Source organism: Limanda limanda, chromosome 17 (genome assembly GCF_963576545.1).
Source record: "Limanda limanda chromosome 17, fLimLim1.1, whole genome shotgun sequence".
Classification (NCBI taxonomy): Eukaryota; Metazoa; Chordata; class Actinopteri; order Pleuronectiformes; family Pleuronectidae; genus Limanda; species Limanda limanda.
The window spans coordinates 19,764,375-19,790,085 of record NC_083652.1 but is presented as its reverse complement, the minus strand read 5'-3'; the positions used below and the strand labels follow the sequence as shown (position 1 = coordinate 19,790,085).

General features: G+C 42.7%; 1 protein-coding gene across 1 annotated transcript in view; it reads left to right on the top strand.

Annotated features, from left to right (window-relative positions):
* Positions 1–1,079: 1,079 nt before the first annotated feature.
* Positions 1,080–25,711, top strand: part of crebbpb (CREB binding protein b) — a 32,359-nt gene continuing 7,727 nt past the window's right edge. Inside the window, exons 1-20 of the mRNA XM_061089357.1 lie at positions 1,080–1,970; positions 11,479–12,065; positions 15,609–15,776; positions 17,237–17,483; positions 18,327–18,440; positions 19,209–19,454; positions 19,575–19,674; positions 19,891–20,028; positions 20,152–20,269; positions 20,383–20,557; positions 20,702–20,764; positions 21,058–21,179; positions 21,641–21,829; positions 21,996–22,163; positions 22,260–22,469; positions 22,698–22,862; positions 23,152–23,332; positions 23,658–23,776; positions 23,872–24,111; positions 24,236–24,324. Coding sequence (XP_060945340.1) covers positions 1,886–1,970; positions 11,479–12,065; positions 15,609–15,776; positions 17,237–17,483; positions 18,327–18,440; positions 19,209–19,454; positions 19,575–19,674; positions 19,891–20,028; positions 20,152–20,269; positions 20,383–20,557; positions 20,702–20,764; positions 21,058–21,179; positions 21,641–21,829; positions 21,996–22,163; positions 22,260–22,469; positions 22,698–22,862; positions 23,152–23,332; positions 23,658–23,776; positions 23,872–24,111; positions 24,236–24,324 — 3,524 coding nt within the window. The 5' untranslated portion in view covers positions 1,080–1,885. The remainder of the gene's footprint in view (positions 1,971–11,478; positions 12,066–15,608; positions 15,777–17,236; positions 17,484–18,326; positions 18,441–19,208; positions 19,455–19,574; positions 19,675–19,890; positions 20,029–20,151; positions 20,270–20,382; positions 20,558–20,701; positions 20,765–21,057; positions 21,180–21,640; positions 21,830–21,995; positions 22,164–22,259; positions 22,470–22,697; positions 22,863–23,151; positions 23,333–23,657; positions 23,777–23,871; positions 24,112–24,235; positions 24,325–25,711) is intronic.

Here is a 25,711-nt window from a genome sequence, read left to right as displayed (position 1 = left end):
TACTGAGGAAAAAGCTGCTCTACGTATCAAAAGTAGTTATTATATTATAGATCATTATTATTTAGATCTATTTTCATTACTAAATCATTCTAACTATGTTGTGATTAATGTGGAGACAATTCAACTGCTTTTACAGTCTGATATACCTGTGAATCACATTTTACAAGATGTTTGTATATTTTGAAGGTGAAAAAAACTTGAGCTGTCAGATATGCTGGGGTTAAAATACAGTATTTGCTTGTAAAAATATAAATAAATTTAAGAAATCAAATTCAAGTACTTAATTACAACAGTATTGCTACGTCAAAGTGATAATAAATGCTTCTTTCAACCAACATATTCTATATTAGCTGGCCTTATTGCAATATAATATCGAAATTGACATATTCACTTTCAACTCCTGTGTGTACAATATTTCTAAACGTATGATCATACAGAGGAAAAAGCTGCTCTACCTATAAAAAGTAGTTATTATATTTTAGATCATTAGTATTTCGATAATTTTTTCATTACTGAATCATTCTAACTATGTTGTGATTAATGTGGAGACAATTCAACTGCTCTAACAGTCTGATATACCTGTGAATCACATTTTACAAGATGTTTGTATATTTTGAAGGTGAAAAAAACTTGAGCTGTCAGATATGCTGGGGTTAAAATACAGTATTTTGCTTGTAAAAATATAAATAAATTTAAGAAATCAAATTCAAGTACTTAATTACAACAGTACTGCTACGTCAAAGTGATAATACATGCTTCTTTCAACCAACATATTCTATATTAGCTGGCCTTATTGCAATATAATATCGAAATTTAAAAAAAATGTATTAGTAGAATGTTACACAGGGAATTTATTTACTTTTGTTCTTGTCATTTATCTATTATATTTCTTTTTACTTTTTTATTATTTGCCACTTGACGTACGTTGACGTGACGCACGACTGGGACACACGGGCCTTACGTCAGTACGTCATTACACGACGGAGCCCCCCCTCCCCCTCCCCTCCCTCCCCCCCACCAGTCTAGCTGGGAAGAAAAAAAAAACTTTTTTTTTTTTTTTGTATCGGAGGAATCAACAGCCGCCATCTTGACGCGGCTCGGAATCGGGATTTCGGGGGGAGCATTAATTTTAAAAACCGATCCGAGCCACTCACACGGACCCGAATCGGCTCTTTTCCGCGCTGGGAACCGACGTGTTGGTTCTACCGACGAGATTCGACCCGAACATGTGAGGATTCCTCGGCTTTTTATCGTCTCCACAGCCCGCTGTATATTTGATTTCCCTTTTAGAGAGCGCCGCTTCTCGCCGTACCCTCCGCCGCGAGTCGCTGTATTTACCGGGAGACAGCGACGAGAAAAATAATCCGGCTCATAGAAAATATTCCTCGAATTTTGCTCTTTTTATTTAAGCCCGGGTCCGATTTTATGGCCGCTTGCTTCGACTGCGAAAAAGATGATTTCGCACCGACGCGAAACCGGCGATCTGCGGGCGAAGGGATTTTCTCACGCCCCGTGTGATATTTTATGATCACCGTTTATTTATTGTCCTCGAAGCGAAATAATTTCTCGGACGCGATTGTTGAGGATAATTATGTGGGTGTTGGGTGTTGGATTATCATGGGGTGATCCTCGGCGGCGGAGCGTGGCGCTGTTGCCTTCCTTTTGAAGCCTCTCCTCTCCGGGCAGCGATTCTCCAGTCTTGTCTCTCAAGAAAGAGAGAGAGAAAGAAAGAAAGGAGGAAAGAAAAAAAAACACAAAAAAGAACAACAGGAAAATTGCTCTGTTTCGAGCAACGTTGGGGGGAAAAGTTCCGATTATTTTCCCCGGAGCCACGAAGTTGGACTGTTATTTCCCTGCATCATCATCATCATCCGCCTCCGATAGCATGGCTGACAATCTGCTGGAGGTCGGACCCCCCACTGCAAAGAGACCCAAGCTCAACTCCCCCCTCTCCGGATCGGACGGCCCAGGTAAGAACGGGTTCTACATCCTCTGCTCACGTATGGTTCTGTGTTCTTTAATCCTCAGGCTGCTCTCATCCACCTGGAGGAGAAGCTGCTCATCAGCCACCTCGCTGGGGCTGTGCAAACATCACTGGGCAACTGTACATAAAGTTCCTGTGTGATTGTTTGAGTAATTCCACATGTGACTAAAAGAAATACCAGCAACTGCATCTAGTGTAAAAAAAAAAATATATATACATACCCTGCAAACTTTGCTGCCTCTTCCTCAAGTCCAGATCACAGTACAGGGAGTTTGCTCACAACTTTTCTGTCTCTGCAGGTTTCAAAGTAGAGTTAAAACCATCCCAACGTGATTAAAAGGTTTGGCAGTATTATCTTAATTTTCTTTCTTGCCAAGACACCTGCCTATTTATAAAGCTGGTAATATAGATAGATAGATAGATAGATTACTTTATTCATCCCCGAAGGGAAATTAAGTCGTAATAGCAGCCGGTATATTTGAATACAATAAAATACAATACAATAGAATAAAATAAAAAATATTGAGGTAGAAAGAATAAAAAACAGAAACACAAGATAAATAGGTAGATAAGGTACAGTGGCAAGATGATGGTAATAGTACTGATGATATGATGGTAAAAGTGTCCGATCAGTTGCAAAAGCACCTCGTCCTTGTGTGGTACGAAGATGCACAGAGCAGTGCAAAAATAAATATAAAAAACAAACGGCAAACTTAATAAAAAACTCAAGAAACCAGGAGCTGCTACGACAGGCTCCCGTTAGTACGGCACCATAATATGTGAGCATCGTGACATCCCTCAGAGAAACTCGTAGTTTGCAATGGGGAAATGCTGCATTCGGCATCCCTGGAGTTGGTTTTAGTGCCTTGCTCACTGACACTGCAGAAACTTGACAGCACAAACACACAGACCCCTGTTGTCTGATAGAATGATAACGGTCCTCGCCACCAGGTCGTATTCAGACCATCCTTCGTTCAACGCTTCAATGATCCACGTTGAGTTGTGAGAGGAATTATCGTTGAAGATTGGTTTTGTGCCAACATCCGAAGATTGGTTAGTAAATGTACATATCATCACTGCGGAGCTGGGATCAGCTGCTGCCATGATGAGGCTGAGGAGTAGGAGCTAGCCCAAGGGTCTGCCTCTTCACCAGCCCCACCTGCAGAGCAACTTTGCTCCATTGCATGGATGAGTTGGACTGTTAAACACGAAAATGACCTTTTTTCCAAGTGTGCGTATTAAATGGATAACAAATAATGTGATTATTGGCAGAAATTGAATATGAAGTAATCCCAGTAGTGTTTTCTCCATTGTGTTTCATCTTTTTCTTTACCAGAGGAAGGATGTTTTCATAGGGAGTGGGTCCTCTTTATGGAGGCGGCCATGTTGTTTTTTTTACAGTGTCCCAAACAGGACAAACTAAACGCCTTTTGAGTTTTTTTATGACAACGGAAGGCTCCCACAGGTTGGGATTACTTCATATTCAATTTCTGCCAATTTCCAAGTGTACATAATAAATGGATAACAAATAATGTGATTATTGGCAGAAATTGAATATGAAGTAATCCCAGTAGTGTTTTCTCCAGTGTGTTTCATCTTTTTCTTTACCAGAGGAATGCGTCCTATGTTTAAATACTTTGTTTTCATCAGGAGTTGGTCCTCTTTATGGAGGCGGCCATGTTTTTTTTTACGGTGTCCCAAACTGGACAAACTAAGCGCCTTTTGTGTTTTTATGAAAAATGAAGGCTCCCACAGGTTCCCATCCATGTTTGGGAGGGGAGGGTGAGGTGGGGTGTATTCAGCTGCAGATGGCAACTTCACCACTAAATTCTACAAACTGAACCTTTAATAAAAAAAGCTGATAGCTCATCACAACATCGATGCACCTGTACGACTTGAACGTGCCCCACAGACACAAGTTTCCCAGTGTTGTTCGAGCGCTGATTCATGCACGAGGTTGGTAGCTGACACAGAAGTGTGGGCATTTGCAGGATTGTTTGATGAGATGAGTTTCATCACGTCCGCCAAGGAAGACATGTTTCCCATGTGGACTACACAAGAACTTAACCAAACTGATATCTACCATTCCTGGTATGTGGCCTGGGAAGAACCTGTGAAATTTTTCATTGACCGTTAACAAGAATGATGCCCCCATATTTGTTTTTCTGCTGTTTAGCACTACGCTTAATGGGGATTATATACTTCTACTTTTCTCTTTTATATTTCTACTCTAAACACAAGACAATCGTGTGTTGGATTGTTCGAGCTTGATCGAGGCATCTGCGACACTGAGTGTAGTTTATGTTGATTTATTCCTCAGGATAGAGTCTTTTAGATCTTCAGACCAAGAGGACATTTACAGGGCATCTACCTTTTGCACTTCTTGAAGACCCTTTTTAGCAACATGAATTTACCAGACTTATTTTGGAGCTTATTTGTCTTTTTCTGTTGAACGAGAGTCGAATCAACATATCATTCACATTACTTATCACTAGATTAAAGGTTAGCACAACGATGATATGCTTTCCTAGATGTCTCCAGTTTGACAGACACCAAGAATTTAGAATTGCCATCCATCTGGTTGGAGATCAAAGTTAAATGCATGTAAGTTAAATTAACTTGACAAACATGGCACTGTGTGCCTACATGTCATTGCTCTTCAGCCGTGCACTGAAGTCCAGACAATTTCCCTGATATTTTCCAGAGAGGAAGTATGTGAGAACTGAAATGTCAGGTTCAGATACTCTGGACATTTTGTTGAGGTTTTCCTACCACCCCCCCTTGTAAAATGTCCACTAAATGTCAAAGTGAGCCCATGTGAGAATGAAGCAGGACATTTTTGCCAAAAATTCACAGCAAATGTTGGGGCGGGCCAGACATGTAGACGACGCCAAAAAATATGTCAACTTGGAAACCGTCAGTGGTCGGGCCCTAATTAATAGTAGAGCTGCCACCAACCATTATTTTCAATCTATGTTAGTTAGCCGATTATTAGTTGTATACAATTTCATCTGTAAAATGTAAGAAACCATTAAGGATGTCTATAGGAGTTTTCCAAGCCCCAGGTAGAATTTTCAGTGGTTTTTTTTTGTGCTACCAGCAGTCCAAGACCTAAAGACAATTTACAATGACATAACAGAAAATCTAAAGAAATACAAGACATTGGAGAAACGGACAAAATATAGAAAACATGATTTTTTAGATATTTTATAAAAATGTATGTCAACTAGCATTATTATTTAGGCAGTATTTATTTCAGCTCTTAAGACCTCACTTTTCACTGAACTCCCTTTACATGTACTATAGGAGTATATCTGATTGAAACCTGTTCCACTCTTCCTAATAATGAAATAATTTATGGAACTTTTCAACCATCCAGTTTTGGGTCCATTCTAGTTATGCCTGTGCATAGTTTGCATATTGTAAACTTGCTATGTAGTTACATACATAGCTTTGCTGATATTCATGGTGCAGCCATTAGCACCAAGCTATCATCGTCTCATTTCAGTGAAGCTGTATGTTGGATTTCACCACTGCAGGCACCTCATTACTGTCATCTGACAGTTCATAATGACTGGTACAGATACTTAATTCAAAATGAAGTGGAGATTCTAAGCTTCTCTGTCTGCTATCCGGAAACAACTGAGAAGTTTCTTTGTTTTGTCTGACTTGTTTTCTGCGGATGGCGGCATTATCGAGACGTCTTGACAGAACTCGGTCTTCAGCCAAGGTAGTGCATCCTTTCAGAGGTTGACAGGACCTTTCACTGGGCAATAAAGCAGCCCGACACTGGGCCTCCTCCTCCCCCACTGCTGCCACAAGCCCCTTCTATCTCAATGTACACGCACGCACACACACACTCGGTATGACATCTCCCAGTGTCTCCTGCTCTCTTTGAAGTCCTGGATGCGGCTCAGGGTCTTAAGTACACTGAGAAGATTTTAAGTGCCAGGGTGCAGATGGGAGGATAAGCGCTGTTTTTTTCTTGAGTTGGAAAAAGCCCTAATTCTGAGTTTATTTGGTGTGTGTTCTGTAGGGGTGTACCGGAACACAAAAATCCCAGTTCCGTACGTACCTCGGTTTAAAGGTCACGATTCGGTACGTTTCGGGTACAGTAGAAACGAGGAACATAAAAACATCAAACAAACAGACTATTGCTGTGTCTTTCTTACCTAAGTCAATTTTACAAAGCAAAATTAAAAATTGAAATGGTAAAATAAATGTCCATTAATGTGCCACATGTAGAAAATCTACTGTGCTTAAACCTCACTATTTTGGTATTGTATAGTTATGGTTATTATTAAATATATGTATTTTCCCTAATTTTTTTTGTAATAAACCTGTCCACGGTTGCAATATCTCCCACTGTGGAGAACACTCTCACGCTAGCGACGGAGGTTTATAAAGGGTTGGTGTGACTTGCTGTTCGAAATGCAGTCAAGAGGGAACCTCGTTACGTGGCTCGATGACTTCCAGCATGTGTTTGAACCCTGCGATGTTAACAACAGAGAACGGACCCATATCCGCTGCTATTAGAAACACATATGACGCTTGTTATTGCTTTGACACAGTCTGAATTGTTTGCAAGCGGCAGTTTTAATGCTGCAGGGAGGTGGCTTTACACCAAACTCGTTTTTTCCTTGTCCATTTAATGTTAGTTGGATATCACTCTGGTGATGTTGTTTCAAACGAGTCGGCTTGTTCGACGTGCTACCAGCTACCTACTTTGCAGCTGCGCAATGTCGGCACACTGCTTTTGTACAATCCTCTTCCATCACCATTATAGTTGACTGCGAAACTGAAATGTTCCCCAAACAGCAGACTTGTGTGATGAGGGATGGTCTTTAAACTCCTGTTTGTCTGTGGTCGCCATGACTGTGAGCCTTTAGCACACCCGGTGCTTCGCTAAAGTTGTCCATCGAAATTTGAGACCCACATGCACAGAAATAAGTTCCGCACGCTGACTCGTTGCACTCAGTTTGGTAGCTCAAGTACCAAACCAAAAGGTCCGTATGGAAATTTTTTGGTTTCGGATAAATGTGCATTTTCAAGACAAATTTAATATGTAATATTTTTTCATGGATGACATAGTTATTGCACTACATTCCTACCAGACACTTCCAATCCAAATGTGGTTACTTATCCTGGGTACCCCTGATTTTTAAATCAGATTTTCCCATTCTGAAATTCTAAAAGAAAAGATTTATTTAAATTTTTTTTGTTTTTAGAAATGACACAACGTCTAAGATGGTTTTCAACTCAAAACATTTCACCGTATTAAATTCAATCTAAAATCTCAACTTTAATGATTCGGTGATGATAAAACTTCAAAGTAAATTTTCTACTTAGATTGAAATCTATAACGCAAGTATTGGCTTTCCCAGATTTGTTGCACAATAGTATTATAGCAATATTCCCTTCCGGGTTTGGCTGACTGATTCATGTTTGTTATTGACAAAGCCTTTACGTTATTGGTTGTCTGACAGATAGCAGAGACACCTCCCGTTGCCAGGTCCAATCCAGTGCACAGTCGCTGTCGCTTACAGCCAGAGATTAGCAGCTAGTCTTTGATGCTTATGTTAATATGTCTCCGTTTTTTATGGTTCTCTGGTCTGGTGTCAGTCTGTGTTTGCCCCCGTGGCCACAGGCAAGTGTCAAGCTTGTTGTCATTTGTAAGCCTGAGTGGCGTGTCAGCGCAAGAGGTGAGAAAGGGCCAGCCGCTCTCTAATGCTACTGCTTACCTAGCGGGGGTTCCTCGTCCTCTGTCTGGCCTGTGTATGATTGCCAACCCCTGGGTGAGCATTATTCAGCTACATCAGCATCAGCACATGTCCAAGCACGGTCAACCGTTAAAAATGTTATGCCTCTCACCAGCATGGCAAAGCATTGGCAGAAGATGCGCTAGCTCTGCTGGCTACTGTCTCAGCTGAGGTGGAACTGATTGAGATGCTGAGAAGAGTGGGTGGCACGAGATGCCAACAAGCCAACGCTGCCCGGTGGCCTTCTGTACGTCTATCCTTCTGTACGTCTATTCCTCCCTCTGTCCTTACCCTTCACATCTAACACATCCAAAGCATGATTAAATCCTCTTAAACGACACTGAGCTAATTATTTTACATCTGTCTGCAAACTGAATAAAAACCCTTTCTCAGATTTCTAAGATTGAGTAGCCTTGCCCAATTCTTTTTCTTGCCATTGTCCATGAATGGTTGTGGTTTACATAAACACGGTGCAGCAAATGACTGCTGCCCCAGCTTTACGAGTGCAGTGTGCTGCTAATTAAGCACATCTTGAAGTAGTTATAACTTTTCTTATAAAGCACCATAGTAAAGGTTTAACTAATGTACTGCGAATCAAATGTGTGGTAAAAACTAAAATTGGGTTTTCTTAAGTAAGTTCTGATAATTTTATCAATTGCAGGTATTCTTTGATGTTTTACTTATTCTAACGTGCACTTCTAACATTTTGATCTCATAAAAAATATCTTATTCTAAATGTATGCTTGCTGCATTCGGACACAGTGCTAAACAAAAGGCCATGTTGAAGTTTGAAGAAAACTTAATCGTCTCAAATTGTATCCAAGGCTTCTACTCACAAAGATTTCTGACACTAACGCCAACAAATACACGAATGGTGAAGAAATGTCGGTTTTCAATACTTCCAGACGAGTGCATGCAAAATACAAATCAGTTTTTTTAAAACAAATGTCCCATTTAAAACGAGTTTGGATTCATGTAAATTTGTCTTAAGACATGTCGTAAAAAGTATGATTCAAATTGTGTCATCCATTCAATGTTAATTAAGCTTTTTTAATTGTTGCACATGGCAAAACATTAGGTAGCCTTCCCTCAGTTATACAATCAGGCACCGTGCATGAAGGAGATAATCTATTAGATTATCATTTCATTCTCAGTCTTTCATAGATGCACTAAATATTGGTTTTCTCACCCTGTTGTAGCATTGTAATTTTTGTCTCAAGCGTTTTTTTGTCGTTGAAGACTTTGACACACATGCCGTCTCTTGGTATGAATACTTTTTAATGTGTTTCTGCTTGAATTGCTCACGAGAAGCAGCACACTTCACTACCTTATTCATATTTTTTTGTTTGGTTCTTTATAATTCTATGTCTGGATCTTTATGCCCCTTCGACACTGCTATCCTTGGTTAGCGACCCAGAAAAGAAAGTGGGGCAAAATCTTATGCTTTTCATCTCTATTCCATCTCTCTGACTCTGGGACTCTACATAGCCTGTCATTATCTCCTACACTGGAGAGTGTAATTGAACATTTTCACATGCCTGCTGAAGGGCTTTGGGCGAATTACAACCGGCAGCAGTAGTGTCCTCTTCAGGTGAGAATAGTGTTACTCAAGTGTTGGGATTATCTAGTTGGTGCCTGCTTCTTTTGACACTGCTTGTCATATGGATATGGTCATCATATCCTTGTTGTATAATGAGTGAATTCAAATCATACTCTGTCTTTGGACGATACTCACCATGCTGAAGGCACTGACTCCTTCAGCTAGGTTTTTGGCTCCAGTCCATCTTTTTCCTTTTCAAGGTGGAGTAAGGGATTTTAATCCAGTGCACTTTGTGTCATTAAAAATCTCCTCACTGTATGCTAGGTGTTTATTCTGTGTGTGCGTGCTAAATAAAGACTTGGTGTTTGTGCACAGCCCTGGCTCTGTAAATGGGAATCAAATAAAGTGGTTAATAGAAAGCGCAGGTGTTATGTTGAGGTCGATCTGCCTGATGAGCACTGCATGCACGTTGTGGGAATGTACACTACTACAGTAGAAGTGAGCTTTGCCCTCCTACTGGGGATGCTAAAAACTTCATGGATAGCGAATCTGACTATGGCCGATGCCTCAGTTGTAATTGTGTTTGTGTGGGAGAGAGACATGGTGTGAGAGAGGGAGCTGCACTGAGAACTACAGTTAAGCAACGGTAAAACATTTGTCAGTTAATCATGAAACTTTTTATAAAATGATTAATGGGAATCCCTTGATTACTCTGGATATTATTGTGTTTGTAGAACATGCAAAGGGATTTGTTAATTGTATGGATACATATTCTAAAATGCTACGTCTGCAAGACGACTCTTCTAATGCCCGACAGTTGCAAAAATGAAGAAAAAAAAACTGTGAAAAAAACAAACAAATATACCTCGTTGAAAAAGCGATGACACGCACATAGACAACACCAACAAAGATGTCAAGAGTGTTTGTGGTGATAAGAGCCGACACTGATGTCTGTCTGTTGTCAAGAAAATCACATGATCTACGCAGCAGAGTTAATACGACACTTCCTGACTCGGTCGGCTGCACCCGGCTCCACCTTTCGTCTGAATGATGCGGAGGATTTGTTGCTTTTGTGAACACGTCTGTGCAGACAACTCTGGCTGTGTTGTACATGTATGGAAGGCAAACTCTGGGTAAACTCTGTAGCTAATTTTCCAGACTTTACCCGCAGGTCATGTCTGAAAACAGCGATAGTCTTGGCAGGGCTTGTTCTTGAGCTCTGGCGGAGTGATGTGTATTTGTTGCTGTTGAGGTCATATATGAACAGTCTTTCTTCAAAATCTCCTACTCTCATATACGTGTCCTCTCGATCTTGTTGCTGAATGGCCCTCAGATGAGGCACATGTGCTTGCTATCAACTATGCACCATCCATGTCTGTTGCTGTACCCTGACACTTGTTACTCTAACTTTAGGCACTGTTCAAAATATGAATTGCCATCTTATTGCATTGAGGAACACAATGTCTTTTCCAGACTTAAAACCCCACTGGCCCTAAACACTGGGCTAGGCGTGTGTGGGGGTGTGGCTGATGTGCTGGTAAAATCTTCATTGGCTGATACACTGAGGCAATTTCACACCTGCATGTGAAGGACCTTGGCACAGACGTGTGATTTGGACTGTAACCTTCATTAATGCTCTGTGTGTGTTGAGTCTTCATATTTACTTTTCCTTTGCCCAGCCACAAGAGTGATCTAAGCTACAGAGCGAAATCTGTTCCTCTGAACTTTTTTGTAGTCCACACTGCTTTGGAGTTAAAACAGGCACTGAACTGTTTAAGTGTTATTTGTGCACATGCATTGTTGCCATCTGTGCATATGCACATTAAAGTTAACAAATTGCCAGGGACCTTTGTGAAATTAGTAGAAAGAAACCAGCTATTGGATCTTCTGTAACCTGACAAAACAGGGAGAGGGCAAGAAACAATATCAAATAATAACATGATTATAAAAAAGTTGGGAAGTTTTTTCAGGATGCTTTCATACCCTTATCATTTTGATTAATTTGAAAGAGACCATGGTGCATTTTCCTGTAAAGTGTGGTTTGTGAGCAAAAAAGACTAACCACAGAATTTCGTGATTAGAATATTCTGCAATCTTTCTAATACTGGTGGTTTGCAGTTCAGTTTTAGTTGCTATTGAAGGATCTGCGTCAGTGTTCATGGTTAATTCTTCTTTCCCTTTCTCTCCTTTTTCAGATCTTGTGTCTCTGTTTGACCTGGAAAACAACCTTCCAGACGAACTCATTCCTAATGGAGACTTGGGGATGGGGATGTCCTCCAACGGGGGCCCAGGTGGAGGGGGTCCTAGTCTCAACTCCATCGTTCCAGATGCAGCCGCAAAACACAAGCAGCTGTCTGAGCTCCTGCGACCGGGAAGTTCTTCTATCTTGGGAACCAGCCCCCAACAGGGAGGCATGGTGGGAAGTCAGCTTGGCGCTGTACTTGGAAAAGGTCCACTGGGGCAGGGCTCCCCCAATCACCAGTCTCTCCAGGGCCAGAAAGGAGTTGCTGGACAAGGCAATGGAGCCATGGGTTTCAATCAGGCCATGTTGAACAGTGGGCAGGGTCACGGGGTCATGAACCAGACTGGACAGGTGATGAACGGGGCTCTGGGACCAGCAGGCCGGGGGAGAATGCAGTACCAAGGCCAGGGTCTGCAGGGGGCACAAGTGGGTGCTGGACCCGGTGTTGGAGGCAGTGTGCTGGCAGAGACCCTCACCCAAGGAGGGCCACAGTTGGGAGCACACAACGTGTTGAATGCTCAGCAAGCAGCAAACATGAAGGTGAGGTTCTCAACTTTATATGTGCCACAAGTGAAAACTTGCTTGCTCAGCGAAATACAAAAAGAGCTTGAAAGATCATATTTTTAAACGCATCAAATTCTACCTAATGAACATCAGTCTACATCAGTCATTTCAGTTACACATATATCATATTTTTAGTTATTCTGGTGATGATTATTTCCATCATCTGGTGTTGGCGCTTGTCTCGTCGACAGTTATCTCTTGCTCACCGTGTATCGATCGACTGTTCTTCCTGGGTCTGCTGGAGGAAGCAGACAATCGTTTGAGGGGCTTGAATCTTCAGTGAAGTGCATCAATCTCCTCGGGTCTAACTTGGCCCAACAAGGAGTTTTATAGCAGATCAATGCTGATGTGTTTATAACAGGCATTCTTATACCTGGCTAATCAAACAACACAGACAATATAGATGGAACAAGAGCTGCAGCCGTGTCATGGTGCTATCACAGTTGTTTTTGTTTTTGATTGAAGAATAACTTCAATGATGTGCTGCTGGTTCAATTTTAGTGTGAATATCTTAATTCCCACTGTCTATGAAGTGCTCAGAGTGAGACAATGTTTCCGCCGGTGTCTGAGAGTCTTTGTGGTTCGACACGAAACCAAAGTTTAACCACATGAAACAAGCTCTGCCTTTCCCATAAATACACATACCTGAATACCTAATTTTTCTTGCAGTATGTTTGACAATGTATTTGATTTGTGTGTATAGGATAATTATTGCACTCACATGGCGAGGAAACGCCAGGTCAGAGTTTGAGAGGAGGAGGAGGTTAGGGGAGAGAGAGTCAGATTTGAACTTGGATATGAGTCCTATGTTCATGTTAACCTGTGGCTGCTGATAACGTGACAGATACTTCATATTTACCTTGGCTACCTGCCATCTGAGAAAAGCATTGCCAAAATGTGGGAGAGTGATGTGAGGGCCTTTTCATTATCTGTTACTTAGCCATATTATCAATTGAACTGAACCCTTTTTTTAAAAATTTTTTGATAAAGCTCATGGGGGATGAATCACTGAAGTGTTGTGCTGGGTGATATGGACCAAAATACATATGCCTCTATTTCCAGGCTAAAAAGCGATATATGCGATATCTTGATATTATTAACTAGACCTAGATATATGGGGGATTTTTTGTTAGACGCTTGTCGTTTACTCATAGTTTTCTTTTTCCATATTCAAGTCTTCATTTTCTAGTTTTCACTCTTCCCTTCTTGCCTCATTCTCTCTCACCCTCCCTGGCGTATGCCGTCTCTCTCCGGGCCTCCAAAATACATATGCCTCTATTTCCAGGCTAAAAATCGATATATGCGATATCTTGATATTATTAACTAGACCTAGATATATGGGGGATTTTTTGTTAGACGCTTGTCGTTTACTCATAGTTTTCTTTTTCCATATTCAAGTCTTCATTTTCTAGTTTTCACTCTTCCCTTCTTGCCTCATTCTCTCTCACCCTCCCTGGCGTATGCCGTCTCTCTCCGGGCCTCTGGCCTTTGATAATGGAGCCGTAAATCATGTTTAGCGGCGCCTGTTTGTGTGTTGTTTTTGAGCGGGGGGGGGGGAGAGGCAGGATAGAGCGTCGAAACAGAAGAGGAGGAAAGAGGACATGTAAGAGGAGGGGACCCATCGAAGGCTTCCTCTGAGCCAGCGCTGTCCTCGAGCCTGGTGTCGCTCCTCTGCAATAAGTGCCGATCATCAAGTGGGAGAGTAGGATGAGGCTGTGTGAACGGGAGTGAGGCTGCAGGCAAGCATCTGTGTGTGTCTGTGCAGCGGAGGGGGAGGGGCAGGCAGCAGACAGCGCAGTGCTCTGCTCAGCTGTTGAGCAAGCTGGTCTTTCTCTATGTGCCTCTCCTACCGTTTTCGCTCTCTCTCTCTCGCTCGCTCCCTCTCTCTCTCTCTCCGCTGGGTTGGGCTTGCTCTGTCTGGGCGCTGCTGGCAGAGAGGAACCTCCGCGAAGCGAAGCCGGCTGCTGCTCCGGCCGCGGTGGAGAGAGGCAGCAGACAGATGCACGCTGAGGGCGGTGGAGAGATGAGAATAACTGATTTTTGGAGGATCAAAAAGTAAAGTAGGGGAAGTTGCCTAATCTCATTTTGAAGGCAAAAACAAATTTCAACAGATTGTAGACTTATTCGTACAATTATAAGAATTATGTGGTGGGCTAAGCTGACTGAACGGGAAAAACCTCTCGGAATATTTGGATGTGAGAAAATAGGAGTGGTTTTATATTTCAGACTTAAACAATTCAGTGTTTGTCTTTATCACCTGTGTTCCAATGTAACGGGTCGACCGTGTTGCTACATTATAGCTTGTTTGTAGCCTTCATCTCGCAAGGTTTGCAAGTGTTTTTTAGTCCATTTTTGGCGACTTTTCCCAAACTTAATCAGCCTTTAAAGTGTTTGGTTAGCTCAGTTTAACCTGCAGGGGTTTCAGACGGGTGTTGGAACATGTTCTGCTCCCATAAAGAAAACAAATTTGTGTTAAGTGAACACAAGTTCATTGCATCTACTTATGTCTTCACTTCAGGAATAAACCAGAGAGAAAATCTGACAAACAGCCAAGAATTGCAGCTGTCACAGATGATTAGCTCAAAAAGACTGAAATGAGAAAATGTCAGACAAAACAATTATGCCAGAGGAATGAAAGTGAGAGAGGAAATTACTTGTTTGTGGCCACTGGGAAAGTGAGATGTCTACAGACAAACATGTTATCAGCAGCCAAATGTCGTCACATTAGGTCACAAAGCTGTTTGGGAGTAAGATGGAGTGAGAAGGTCCTATATGGACGTAGTCTTTTCTTGCTAATGTCTGAGTGTACTGTGAAGAACAACAATCTGTGCTGTGTTTTTTTTTTTTTAAATACTGTCATGATATCGGTCTAAAATTATATGAAATTGTGGAAATGCATTCTCCATTCTCCAACCCCACCCCAACCATTCAAACTTAGCACCTGAGCCCTCATCAAGAAATTGCATCTACTCCACCCTTCCACACACAGTGTCTGTTTGTTTTAGTTCAGTTTTAAGGGGTGTTGGAGTAAACCCTGAGTGGTATTAAACCGTGACAGTAGAGATATGTCTGGAACTGAAGAGAGAGAAACATTGAGATCGAGATGCAACAACGGTTCCTTGCTGGATTCAAACCAGGGACACTGCACTTTGTGTTGGCCGAGCGCCAAGTTCAGGCCACATTCTTTGAGCAGTCTAAACGCAAATTCCTCCTGGGCCATAGACGAAAGACCTACTCAACTGTCGTCCTTTGACCTGCTACAGTTTTACATAGAATCAAACTTATTGTTACCCTTACGCTATCAGATAAGGTTTGATACTCTTCTTAAAAAGGTGAAATCTCTGTTCATAGTAGATCTGCAGCTCATTGATTATCTCAGCCCATCCTGCCTCTCACTCGCACCGACACATTCATAAACATTGTCATCAGACACATCTGTAAAGAACATAATTTGTCCGTTCTGACACTTGGCTCCCTGATATTCCTCTGACCACCCTCTGTCGTGTGTGCTCACTATAGATGGGGATGTCGGGTGCTCCATTTGGCCAGCAGTATGGTCAGGCTGGAGTGCAGCAGATGGGGGCAACGGGGGTCAACGCCCAACAACTCCAGAACAAGACGGCCCTTTCAAACAACCTGCCTCAATTCCCTGCTGAGCTGAAGGGAGTTGGGAGTTTGCCAAGCATGGTGAGTGTCACTCATCTTAAAACATCCTTAAAACAGTGGCTGTTTGTCCCAGTCCTTTTTTGCTTCAGGTCAGTCAGGGTAAAACTCATTCTCTGAATCTGTATCCACACAATATCAGCGTGTTGCAACTGGCAGTAAAGCCAAGATGAAATGTTCGACAGAAACAGAAATGTGCACAAGGGCATTGGTACTGTTCATACACTGCAGCGATACAACATGCATTCCTTTTGCGCATTTTTTTTTGTTGAAATGGATATGCTAGTTTATGCTTCACACATCGTGTACTCTGCAGACATGAGGACACAGTCTGCAGCCATTTAAGTATGTGTACTTGCTTCCCCAGAGAGGTCAGATAGGACCCATTGTTTGTTTTGATGTGGTTTTACGTGTTTTAATACATTTTGAATAAAGTTGTAGTTTAGATTTTCAGTTTAGTCTGGGTGCTAAAACTTAATGAAACATCTTTTTAAAAAATGTATTCAGAAGTATAAATACAGTGAATGTACATTATCTTGAAAGAAGAGTGTGTGTAAAGCATGGGTGTTGTCAGTGTACAGTAGACAGCTGTTTTGAAAAGAAACTGTTACAGATGGATATGAGACTGGTGACTGAAAGCTGTGGTGGAAGCATGTGGTGTTGATGGGGTCAAATCATTTAATGTTGTTATTCTTTTATGACTGTAGAAGTCATAAAAATCATTTATTTGTTTGTTTTTCTGTCATTTTAATCTCTTTTTTTACTTTCAGGTTTTTATTTGTATATTTGTCGCACTTTGCATATACATTTTTAGAAGTACTATATAGATTAAGAAATTATTATTATTATAGTAATTGTGCATTAATAGATCAGTTCAGCTCAATTATAAATATATAAGAGCAATATTTTGATTAATTGGCTAAATTTGATTAGAATCAAGAACCCCACTGCATAAGTACTGTGATTCAGAGTATATATATATATATATGTATATACTCTTAACCTGACCTCTTAACCTGACCTCTTATACAGCGAGCACACACTAACAGCACACAGCTTGTCTAAGATATTCTTGCAGCCATTTATATGCATTGCTTCCTTGCTTTGAAAAGTCAAAGCCAAAACTGAATATTTCATTAAGGGTGACATATTTGTGTCCTTTCTGATCTTGTTCAAAGGGTTGAAGACAGAGTGAGATTCTTTCAAGGCACAAAGTAATAAGATCTGAGTGCTATGCAAAACTGTTTGAGGAACAGGAAATCATATATCTGAAAAAAAGTTCATCAATTTATATTATACAATAGATTTCCTTGTTTGTGGTAATTCTGTATGGTTTCACATCTTCTTTTAATTCCATGAACAAAACAAAACAAACATGTTCCTTGTATTATTCAGTGTTAGTTTTTACACTGAACCTAAAAGTTTACAATGAAGATCTGTCTGATCTGTGCCTTACCTACATGTGCATTGGCATTCTCTTGCAGTCTCAGATGCAGCAGGTAGGGTCGGTGGGCATGGGCCCCGGGGCCGGAGGGTCAGCAGGCCCGACGGCCGACCCCGAGAAGCGCAAACTCATTCAGCAGCAGCTGGTCCTGCTGCTCCACGCACACAAGTGCCAGCGGCGGGAGCAGGCAAACGGGGAGGTGAGGGCCTGCACTTTGCCCCACTGCCGCACCATGAAGAACGTCCTCAACCACATGACCCACTGCCAGGCTGGCAAGTCCTGCCAGGGTGAGTGAGAATGCGAGTCCTGGGTCAACTCAAGCATGGATCCACATTTCTGTGTGCACTTACTCCAGTGTGACAGTGTGCATATGTGTCCACAAGGTGTTAAATGTATCTACTAATGTGCTAACTTGATTGACGCTCATCTGAGCTTCTGTGTGACCGTGTTGTCACACATAAATATTTTGTCCTTCATTAAGATTTTTATTCATTAGATAACTGCACCATGCCTGTGGGGAGTAACTGTAATCAGAGCCTTTGGCAAAGGGCTGATTGCTTTACATGGCACAGTTAAAGGTGTTGATAGGTCAGAAGTCACCTGGACTGCAACCTCACCTCCTCGTAAAAGTAAACCCTCGGCCGTCTTTATGGCTTTACAAAGTGTAGATTAATTACTTTTTTACATTGCTGTTTGCACATTGTACTCCAGCAGCCGTGGCTCTTTATGCCTCCGCTTCATGCCAACAACAGCTGTGTTTGTATGTTGTGTTGTCTGTTTGTCCCATTCTCTTAAACATGATGTCTCAGGAGCTCACGGGTGAAGTGGTTAGAGGAAGTCAAACATCATTGTCACCGTGACTTATCATAAGCTGCTTTTGGGCATTAGAATTCATATAGTATTTTCTAGACATCCATAGTATTTCAGTCATGAGGCAGTAATTGCCTTTATTTGAACAAAGATTAATCACTTATTAAACCATTTTCTTGCCCAAATCTTTCTCTTCTGTGTCAACATCCTTTTTATACGTGTTCCCTGGTGATTTATTTTTATAATGGTGATATGGTGTTTTTATTGTTTTTTAACACTCTCATCCTGAACGTCTTGTTTCTCTGTTATTTTTCCTCCAGTGGCTCACTGTGCATCATCCAGACAGATCATCTCCCACTGGAAGAACTGTACCAAGCACGACTGCCCGGTCTGCCTTCCTTTGAAAAACGCAAGTGACAAGAGGAACCAGCAGCGTGAGTAACTCCAGCAGCCTCCCTCCCCTTCTCTTATTCATCTGTAAATTCATATAAAAATGCACACATGCACCTTTTAAAGACAACACAAAACCATTATCTATAATTCCTGTTTGAAACCTCTTCATTGTCCTGTTAATTAAAAGTCATTAAAACCTTGTAAACCTGTACACAAGGCAGCTGTCACTGAGCAGCTCGCCCTCCAGTCAGTGCATGCGTATGTATGAAGTGGTGCCACCTGCAGGTTGTGTTTCCTCGGCCCTGCTCTGTGCTGGCTCGCTGGCTGTGAGAGCTGGAACAGCAAGAGGATTCCTCTAAAAAGGCCAGACTTGTAATGTGACACCCAGGGGGAGGGGCTCTCTGGCTCTGCTATCAGTGGGGGCAGGGTCTAGGGACTACTTGCCCTCTGATTGGTTAAAAGGCTCAGTGACGGGTTTAAATCCCCCACAGAGGCAGCGTGCACAGCACACAGCAGGGAGCAGCGCAGGGTTTTCAGATGGTGGCTCTCCAAGACACATTTCTTTCTTAATAAACTCATGTTTATTATTTTAGCTACTTATACAACTATTAAAAAACTTATTTAAAGAGAATTATTTTACATGACCACTTACTAATGATACATATTTGGGGTTAATTATTTATATATGATTTGATATTAAGAAATTATAACACCAGAAGCAGCAGTTACTCCTCTGCTATTATAGATTAATCATTAAATGTTCGATTTGATTTTCCAAGCCCCCTTATGTATCTTGTCCTCTCATTCAGCCATGCTAAATTCACCTGGAGCTAGCCTGCAGAATGCCATCAGCACAGTTGGACCTGGCCAGCCCAGCGCCACAGCCATCAACAGTGCTGCCACGCACATTGACCCCAGCTCCATGCAGAGGGCCTATGCTGCCCTGGGCCTGCCGTATGGGAACCAGTCCCCTGCTCAGGTCCCGGGACAGGGTCCATCTCAACAAAACCCGCAGGGACCCCAGCACCAGCAGATGCGAAATATGAACGCACTAGGTAAGGGCTAGATGGGATCTTTTTTTTTTTTTTTCTAGGAGATTGTGTTTAAGTAGCACCAAATCTGTTGCTAAGCCATTTTCTTGTAAACCCGTGTAACTGACGATGTGTGTTTATCAGGCACTAATCAGATGAACCAGATGGCAGGAGGCATGGGTGTCCCCTCTTCAGACCAGACTGGCATGCACTCCGACTCCTCTCTGCCCTCTTCACTCAACAAGTGAGCAGTCTCATCCTTATATACACACACACAAAGCTAGACCCATGCAGCCTCTATCTTGAATGCCTTTCCTAATAGATATACAATCATCTTGCAAATATTGATATGACCTTATAGAATGTTGCTGTATTTTCATTTGAAGACTGGGAATTAGCCAGGATAATGAGTCCTAAGGCTTACTTTGTTCTTCAGTAATAGTTTCTCTCTGTCCTGCAGTCAGCTGATGCCAGATGGGTCAGTGGTAGGAGGCATGGGAAACCTGCCCGCTGCCACCCCTCTCTCTGCTTCTGGGATAAGGAAGGCCTGGCATGAACATGTCACTCAGGACCTGCGCACCCACCTGGTGCACAAACTGTGAGTTCAACCGCTAAGACCGTGTATTATAAATACTCAAGTTCTCGCATATGCAAATAGACTAGAACTCGATGCTATAGGGCTGTTGTTGAGTTATGTGTTTTGCCTGCTGTCTCTCTTCAGAGTACAAGCCATATTCCCGACCCCAGACCCTGCAGCACTGAAAGACCGACGGATGGAGAACCTGGTGGCGTATGCACGCAAGGTTGAGGGGGACATGTATGAGTCGGCTAACAGCAGGGTAACTAATATAAATATACACTTCACAACATTATGCGCAAGGCCTTTTTTATTACATTTTACATTTCAATAATTTCTATTTTAAATATCTTGCTTGTTTTTGTTTCTCATTAGGACGAGTATTACCACTTCCTGGCAGAAAAGATTTACAAGATCCAGAAGGAGCTGGAGGAGAAGAGGCGCTCGCGGCTCCAGAAGCAGCCCGGCATGTCGGGCACAGGTGGGCCTCCGCAGCCCGGGATGGGTCAGCCCAACACCATGGGACCAGGACAGGCGGTCCGGCCTCCCAGTCAGTAGCTTAACTTCTTTCACACTGGTTGAACGTTCTCAGTTTTTACAATAAATCATGTTTTATATAGGATGCTTTCCAAAGGATTTTCTACTACTAAGAGCAACTTTTAAATGAGCATTGCACTATCTTGTCTTGTTGCAGATGGACCTGTGCCTATGCCCAACATGCCAAATCAGATCATGAATCGAATGCAGGTGCCCCAAGGTATGTGCTCACTCTCACTCACTCGCCAGGGTTTTCAGTGAGAAACCATTCATATGTCCTTTTCCAGCTGAGATTCCCCATTTTTAAGTCAACTCATAGTTTCTATTTTAAACACTGTTTCGTGAACACACCTAATGGTTTAACCAGTTAACAAATCAATTTCTTAGAACTCTGATTTAAGTAAGCTGCTTTAGTTCCGCTGCCAGCCCAGTAGGGCAAGGAATATTAAATTAAGAACTCTTAGGGATAGTTAACAGGTATATAATTGTTTGTGTGTCTGTGTGTTCCCACAGGAATCAATCAATTTAACCCAATGGCAATGCAGAATGCGCAGATGTCTCAGGCACCCATGGGAGCACGTGCTCCCTCCCCCATGAACCATCCTCAGCAGATGAACATGAGCTCCGTCCCCCCGGTTCGATTTCTTTTTTCTCTCTGTCAATGTGTAGCTCTGCTCAACGCTTCGGTTTCTTTCTTAAACTTGTTCTCCTTCATTTTTTTCGTTTCTTGGCGCTGTCATATGCCTCATCTTGTATTACTTACTCAGTTGGTACCTATTTGACACAAAACATCTATCAAAGGTGACACAGGTTGTGATCTGTTTACAAACCAGCCTGCTGGCTGCCCTAGGAAACCTTAAATGAGACGAAGGCCTTGCTTAAAGCCATTTAATGTTCCTCCCTGGTTTTTAGATCTGTTGCCAGGTATTGATACCGCTGTTTGTAGAAACCACAGGCAAATGCTACACTGTTGTGGTGGTAGCATGCATGTATTCTACATTCCCTTCATTTAGTTTATTTTACTCGGCAGGCATTGAATACGAGGTTGCCTCCTGTTGCCGTGAATCCTCTGTTAAAACTCTTCTCTGTTTTCCAGATGGGCATGTCCCCATCAAGGATGGCTCAGACACAAGGAATGATGGGTGGTCATGCGAATAACATGGTTGCACAGCCAGCCAACCAGAGCCAGTTCCTGCCACAGGGCCAGTTTCCTGCAGCTGCAGGTGGAGGAATGAATGTGAATTCAGGCTTGGGCCAGCCCATAACACAGGCTGCTGTCACTCAGGTGAGGAGACCTTTGTGGTCCTGAGAAAAACACTGACATTTTGTATTTTCCTAGCGAGTTTAGTGGACTTTGCACTGCGGAACATATTCTAGCTAGTTTCAGCATGTGGGCTGCTGTATGAATGGTACGTTCTGTAGTGCTAACTGTGCGTCCCTCTTTGTTCCAGAAGCCTCAGAACTCTAACCTCCCTCTGAATGCACTGGGTTCCCTTGGCCCTGCAGCCCAGCCCACTAGGGGTGCAACTCCTCCACATAATCCTTCTGCCGGCCTGCAGCAGCAGCAACAGCAGCAGCAGCAGCAACAACAGCAGCAGCAGCAACAGCAGCAGCAGCAGCAGCAGCAGCAACAACAGCAGCAGCAGCAGCAGCAACAACAGCAGCAGCAGCAGCAGCAACAACAGCAGAAGCAGCAGCAGCAGTTGCACCAACACCAGTCCCAGGTGCTATCCCAGCCCTCTACCCCTGCCTCCACGGGTGGGCCCTCCCGTACCCCAACCCACATACCCAGCATCTCTGGTCCCCCCTCAGCTATGGGCACCCCTGACCCTTCCCAGCCACTCACGCCCCTGCAGCCCCATTCTGAAGCCCCAAGCCAAATGCAGCAGCCCACCTCAGTGAAGGCACAGCGCCCCAGTACACCGGTGAGATAGTAGTTTAACAGTAAAGCTCTGTATCTCTTGTTTCACTTATGTCTCGGCCATTTCCTGTTGAATTCACTTTTTCAGGAGATCTGTGTCTGTACCTCATTCAGAAAGGATCTCTGACAATTCATTGTTTATGGATCTTCAGTGATCTTCAGTAAAGTCAATACAACCTTATATATATATAAATGATCAGCGCTCTGATCAGAATGTCCTCTCCCTCTACAGGCATCAGCCAGTATAGATAACCGAGTAGCCACCCCAGGCTCTGTGGCTGAGCTGAGCTCCCAGAAGGCCATGTCTAACAAGAGCGGCACCGAAGCCAAACCTGAAGTAAAAGATGAAGAAGATGACAACACCTCTGGGAAGAAGCAGACTAGTATAAAAATGGAGGTATGCACATGATTGTACAAGGTTATCTAATAATTGTTGATACAAGAAATGTAAAGAAGCAAAGGTTTGTCTTCTGTAGATGACACTAGAAACCATTTCTTATTGAACCCCCGGCTACTGTTGCAAAGGTTCTTCACCATAAAACAACCTTCGCTGCATCATATCATCTCCCAAAAAGCACTTGTGACTTCTCAATTGTTGTGCTACAAAGTTAACACATTAAATACCTGCATAGTTTTGTGGCGCAGAATCCTCGTATAGCTGTTTAACCACGGTTGTGTTCATGTAGCCGGATGATGAAACCAAACCCCAAATGGTGAAGAAGGAGGAGCCAGAGGCAGCAGAGCCAAAGCAGGAACCAATGGAGACTGAGGAGAAGAAGCCGGTGATAAAGGCAGAACCCAAAGAAGAGGAGGAAGGCGGGGCCAACAGCACGTCAGCCGCCTCCACCGCTGCGAACCGCAAAAAAAGTAAGGCCGCAGATCTCTTCTGTATATATTGAGTGATTGACGATACATTAAATGATAGAAAAATGGGTCATAGTATCAAGTGAATAAATTCTAAATATACATATTCGTGGCCATTTAATCACATTAAAGGAGTAAAATGTAATACCTGTGCCAATGAGGATTGACTGTAAGTAAGTAAATGGTGATCAGACTTTTTGAAATCAGTGTACAGGTTGATGGAGCTTGTTGCTTTGCATTTGCATCCTTAAATGCAGATTACAATCTTGTTTTTTGCAGACACTAGAATAATGTTGATGTTGTTTTAAAAACATTATTGTCTGTCCAGTTTTCAAGCCAGAGGAGCTGAGACAAGCCCTAATGCCGACCCTTGAGGCCCTCTACAGGCAGGATCCAGAGTCGCTGCCCTTCAGACAACCTGTAGACCCCACGCTACTGGGCATCCCTGTGAGTGTCCATAATCAAATGCACATATATCTGTATTTCAAGGACAGCAAACACTGATAATTATAATTTGCTCATTCCCGCCTCGTGCTCTACAGGACTACTTTGACATTGTGAAGACTCCCATCGACTTATCCACTATCAAGCGTAAGCTGGACACCGGTCAGTACCAGGAGCCTTGGCAGTATGTGGACGACGTGTGGCTCATGTTCAACAATGCCTGGGTGTACAACCGTAAGACATCCCGTGTTTACAAGTACTGCACCAAACTGGCAGAAGTGTTTGAGGCCGAGATTGACCCCGTCATGCAGGGCCTGGGCTACTGCTGTGGCAGGAAGGTGAGCCAACGCTCGAACTGAGCACAAAAAAAATGCAGGAAAAAAAGAACAGAGCTGTTTTTAGTTTTTTTCTCCAAGCCACTAATAATCCTAATAACACGTTTTCACTAATGTGTCTCCACAGTACGAGTTCTCACCCCAGACGCTGTGCTGCTATGGCAAACAGTTGTGTACCATCTCCAGGGATGGCACCTACTTCAGCTACCAGAACAGGTAAAAGTGCATGCTGAGTCTGCTAAAGGGGAGAAATAGGTCAAATGTGGGTTAGGGGTTATCATGAGAGGGGGTGCTGTTGTGTCAAGATAAAACCTGACTTCCCATACACCTTTCCCAAAAGCAGCATCATTCCTTAACACCGTCACAGACGCCAGTGAGAGTTGTATGTTGTGGCTGAGCAGAATGTGCATGATTGGGTTTGGTGTCGTCCCCATACAACCAGCACCAAAGCTCCCCCTGCTGTTTAGGAACTGCCATTGCACCTCAATAAAAATTCCAATGCAACAACGTGAAATTATCACACACACTTGCTACTAAATGTGGTTTGGTTCACCAGCAACCACAAAGAAATCAGTGATAATAATAATTTAATTGGCTCCTCAGTTTATCTAGGAAGCTCTTAGCAAGGATTTATCATTTGCTCAAATCGTTATCCTACAGTCGAAAGTATGACCAAAAAAAGGATTTTCTTCAATAAAACGGATCAAGTCCCTTTCCCTGAAGAACTCACTCATTTGTATCTGTGTGTCCAGCCTCTTCTCCAGTGAATTCTGGACTTTATTAAAACACCAGCATTTGGATCAGTAAAGACGAGAACACTAAACTTTGACTTGACTTCCCATAAATCTACGTAAACAAAAATAACCAAAGAATAGGAAAGAGGGTATGTGTGTGCCTGTCTCACACAGTCTTAACGTCCAGAGTTCAATCCGTATATATACAAAGTCTGGTTCATTCTCCCCCACAAGCCCAACACAGTTCAGTTGGATCCACTTCAAACAACGAAAAACAGATACAACAGAAGTAATCTGTTTTACCGTAGATCGTCATAAACAAACGACTCAGATGATTAAACAGAAGGAGAAGATTCCGTGTCGCTTCAGTAACAACAGCGTTCCTATATACAATGTGTTCAGGGCACTCACGGTACCGTTGATGGTCAAGTCTGTCAGTACAGTGGAAACTCCATAGGGAATAAGCAATCCACCAGATGATTTCCTCCTGACTCTGACTTCAGAGACGCAGACTTTACAACACACTTCAGCAAGAGACGATCCTCTACGACCTCCACACTAGAAGATACTAGTCACTTCTGTGTTGGTTCAGATTCCACATGGTTGTGGTCCTGGGGTTGTGATTGGATAGGATTGTCACTAGACACACGCAACAGGCTGCGTCAGAGTTCCATCTTTACGTATCGTGAATCGAGTGGTTTGAGAATCGTCACAGCCCTAATGTTGTTGATGTTATCCATGAATGCAGTGAAACAGTTACTCCAATGTGTTGTCAATTATTTGTGTGTTATTGACATTCATATACCGTCTTTCACATTTTAGGATGTTTCCCCACATTCTCTTCCAGTTTGAATGAGAGCGATTGGATC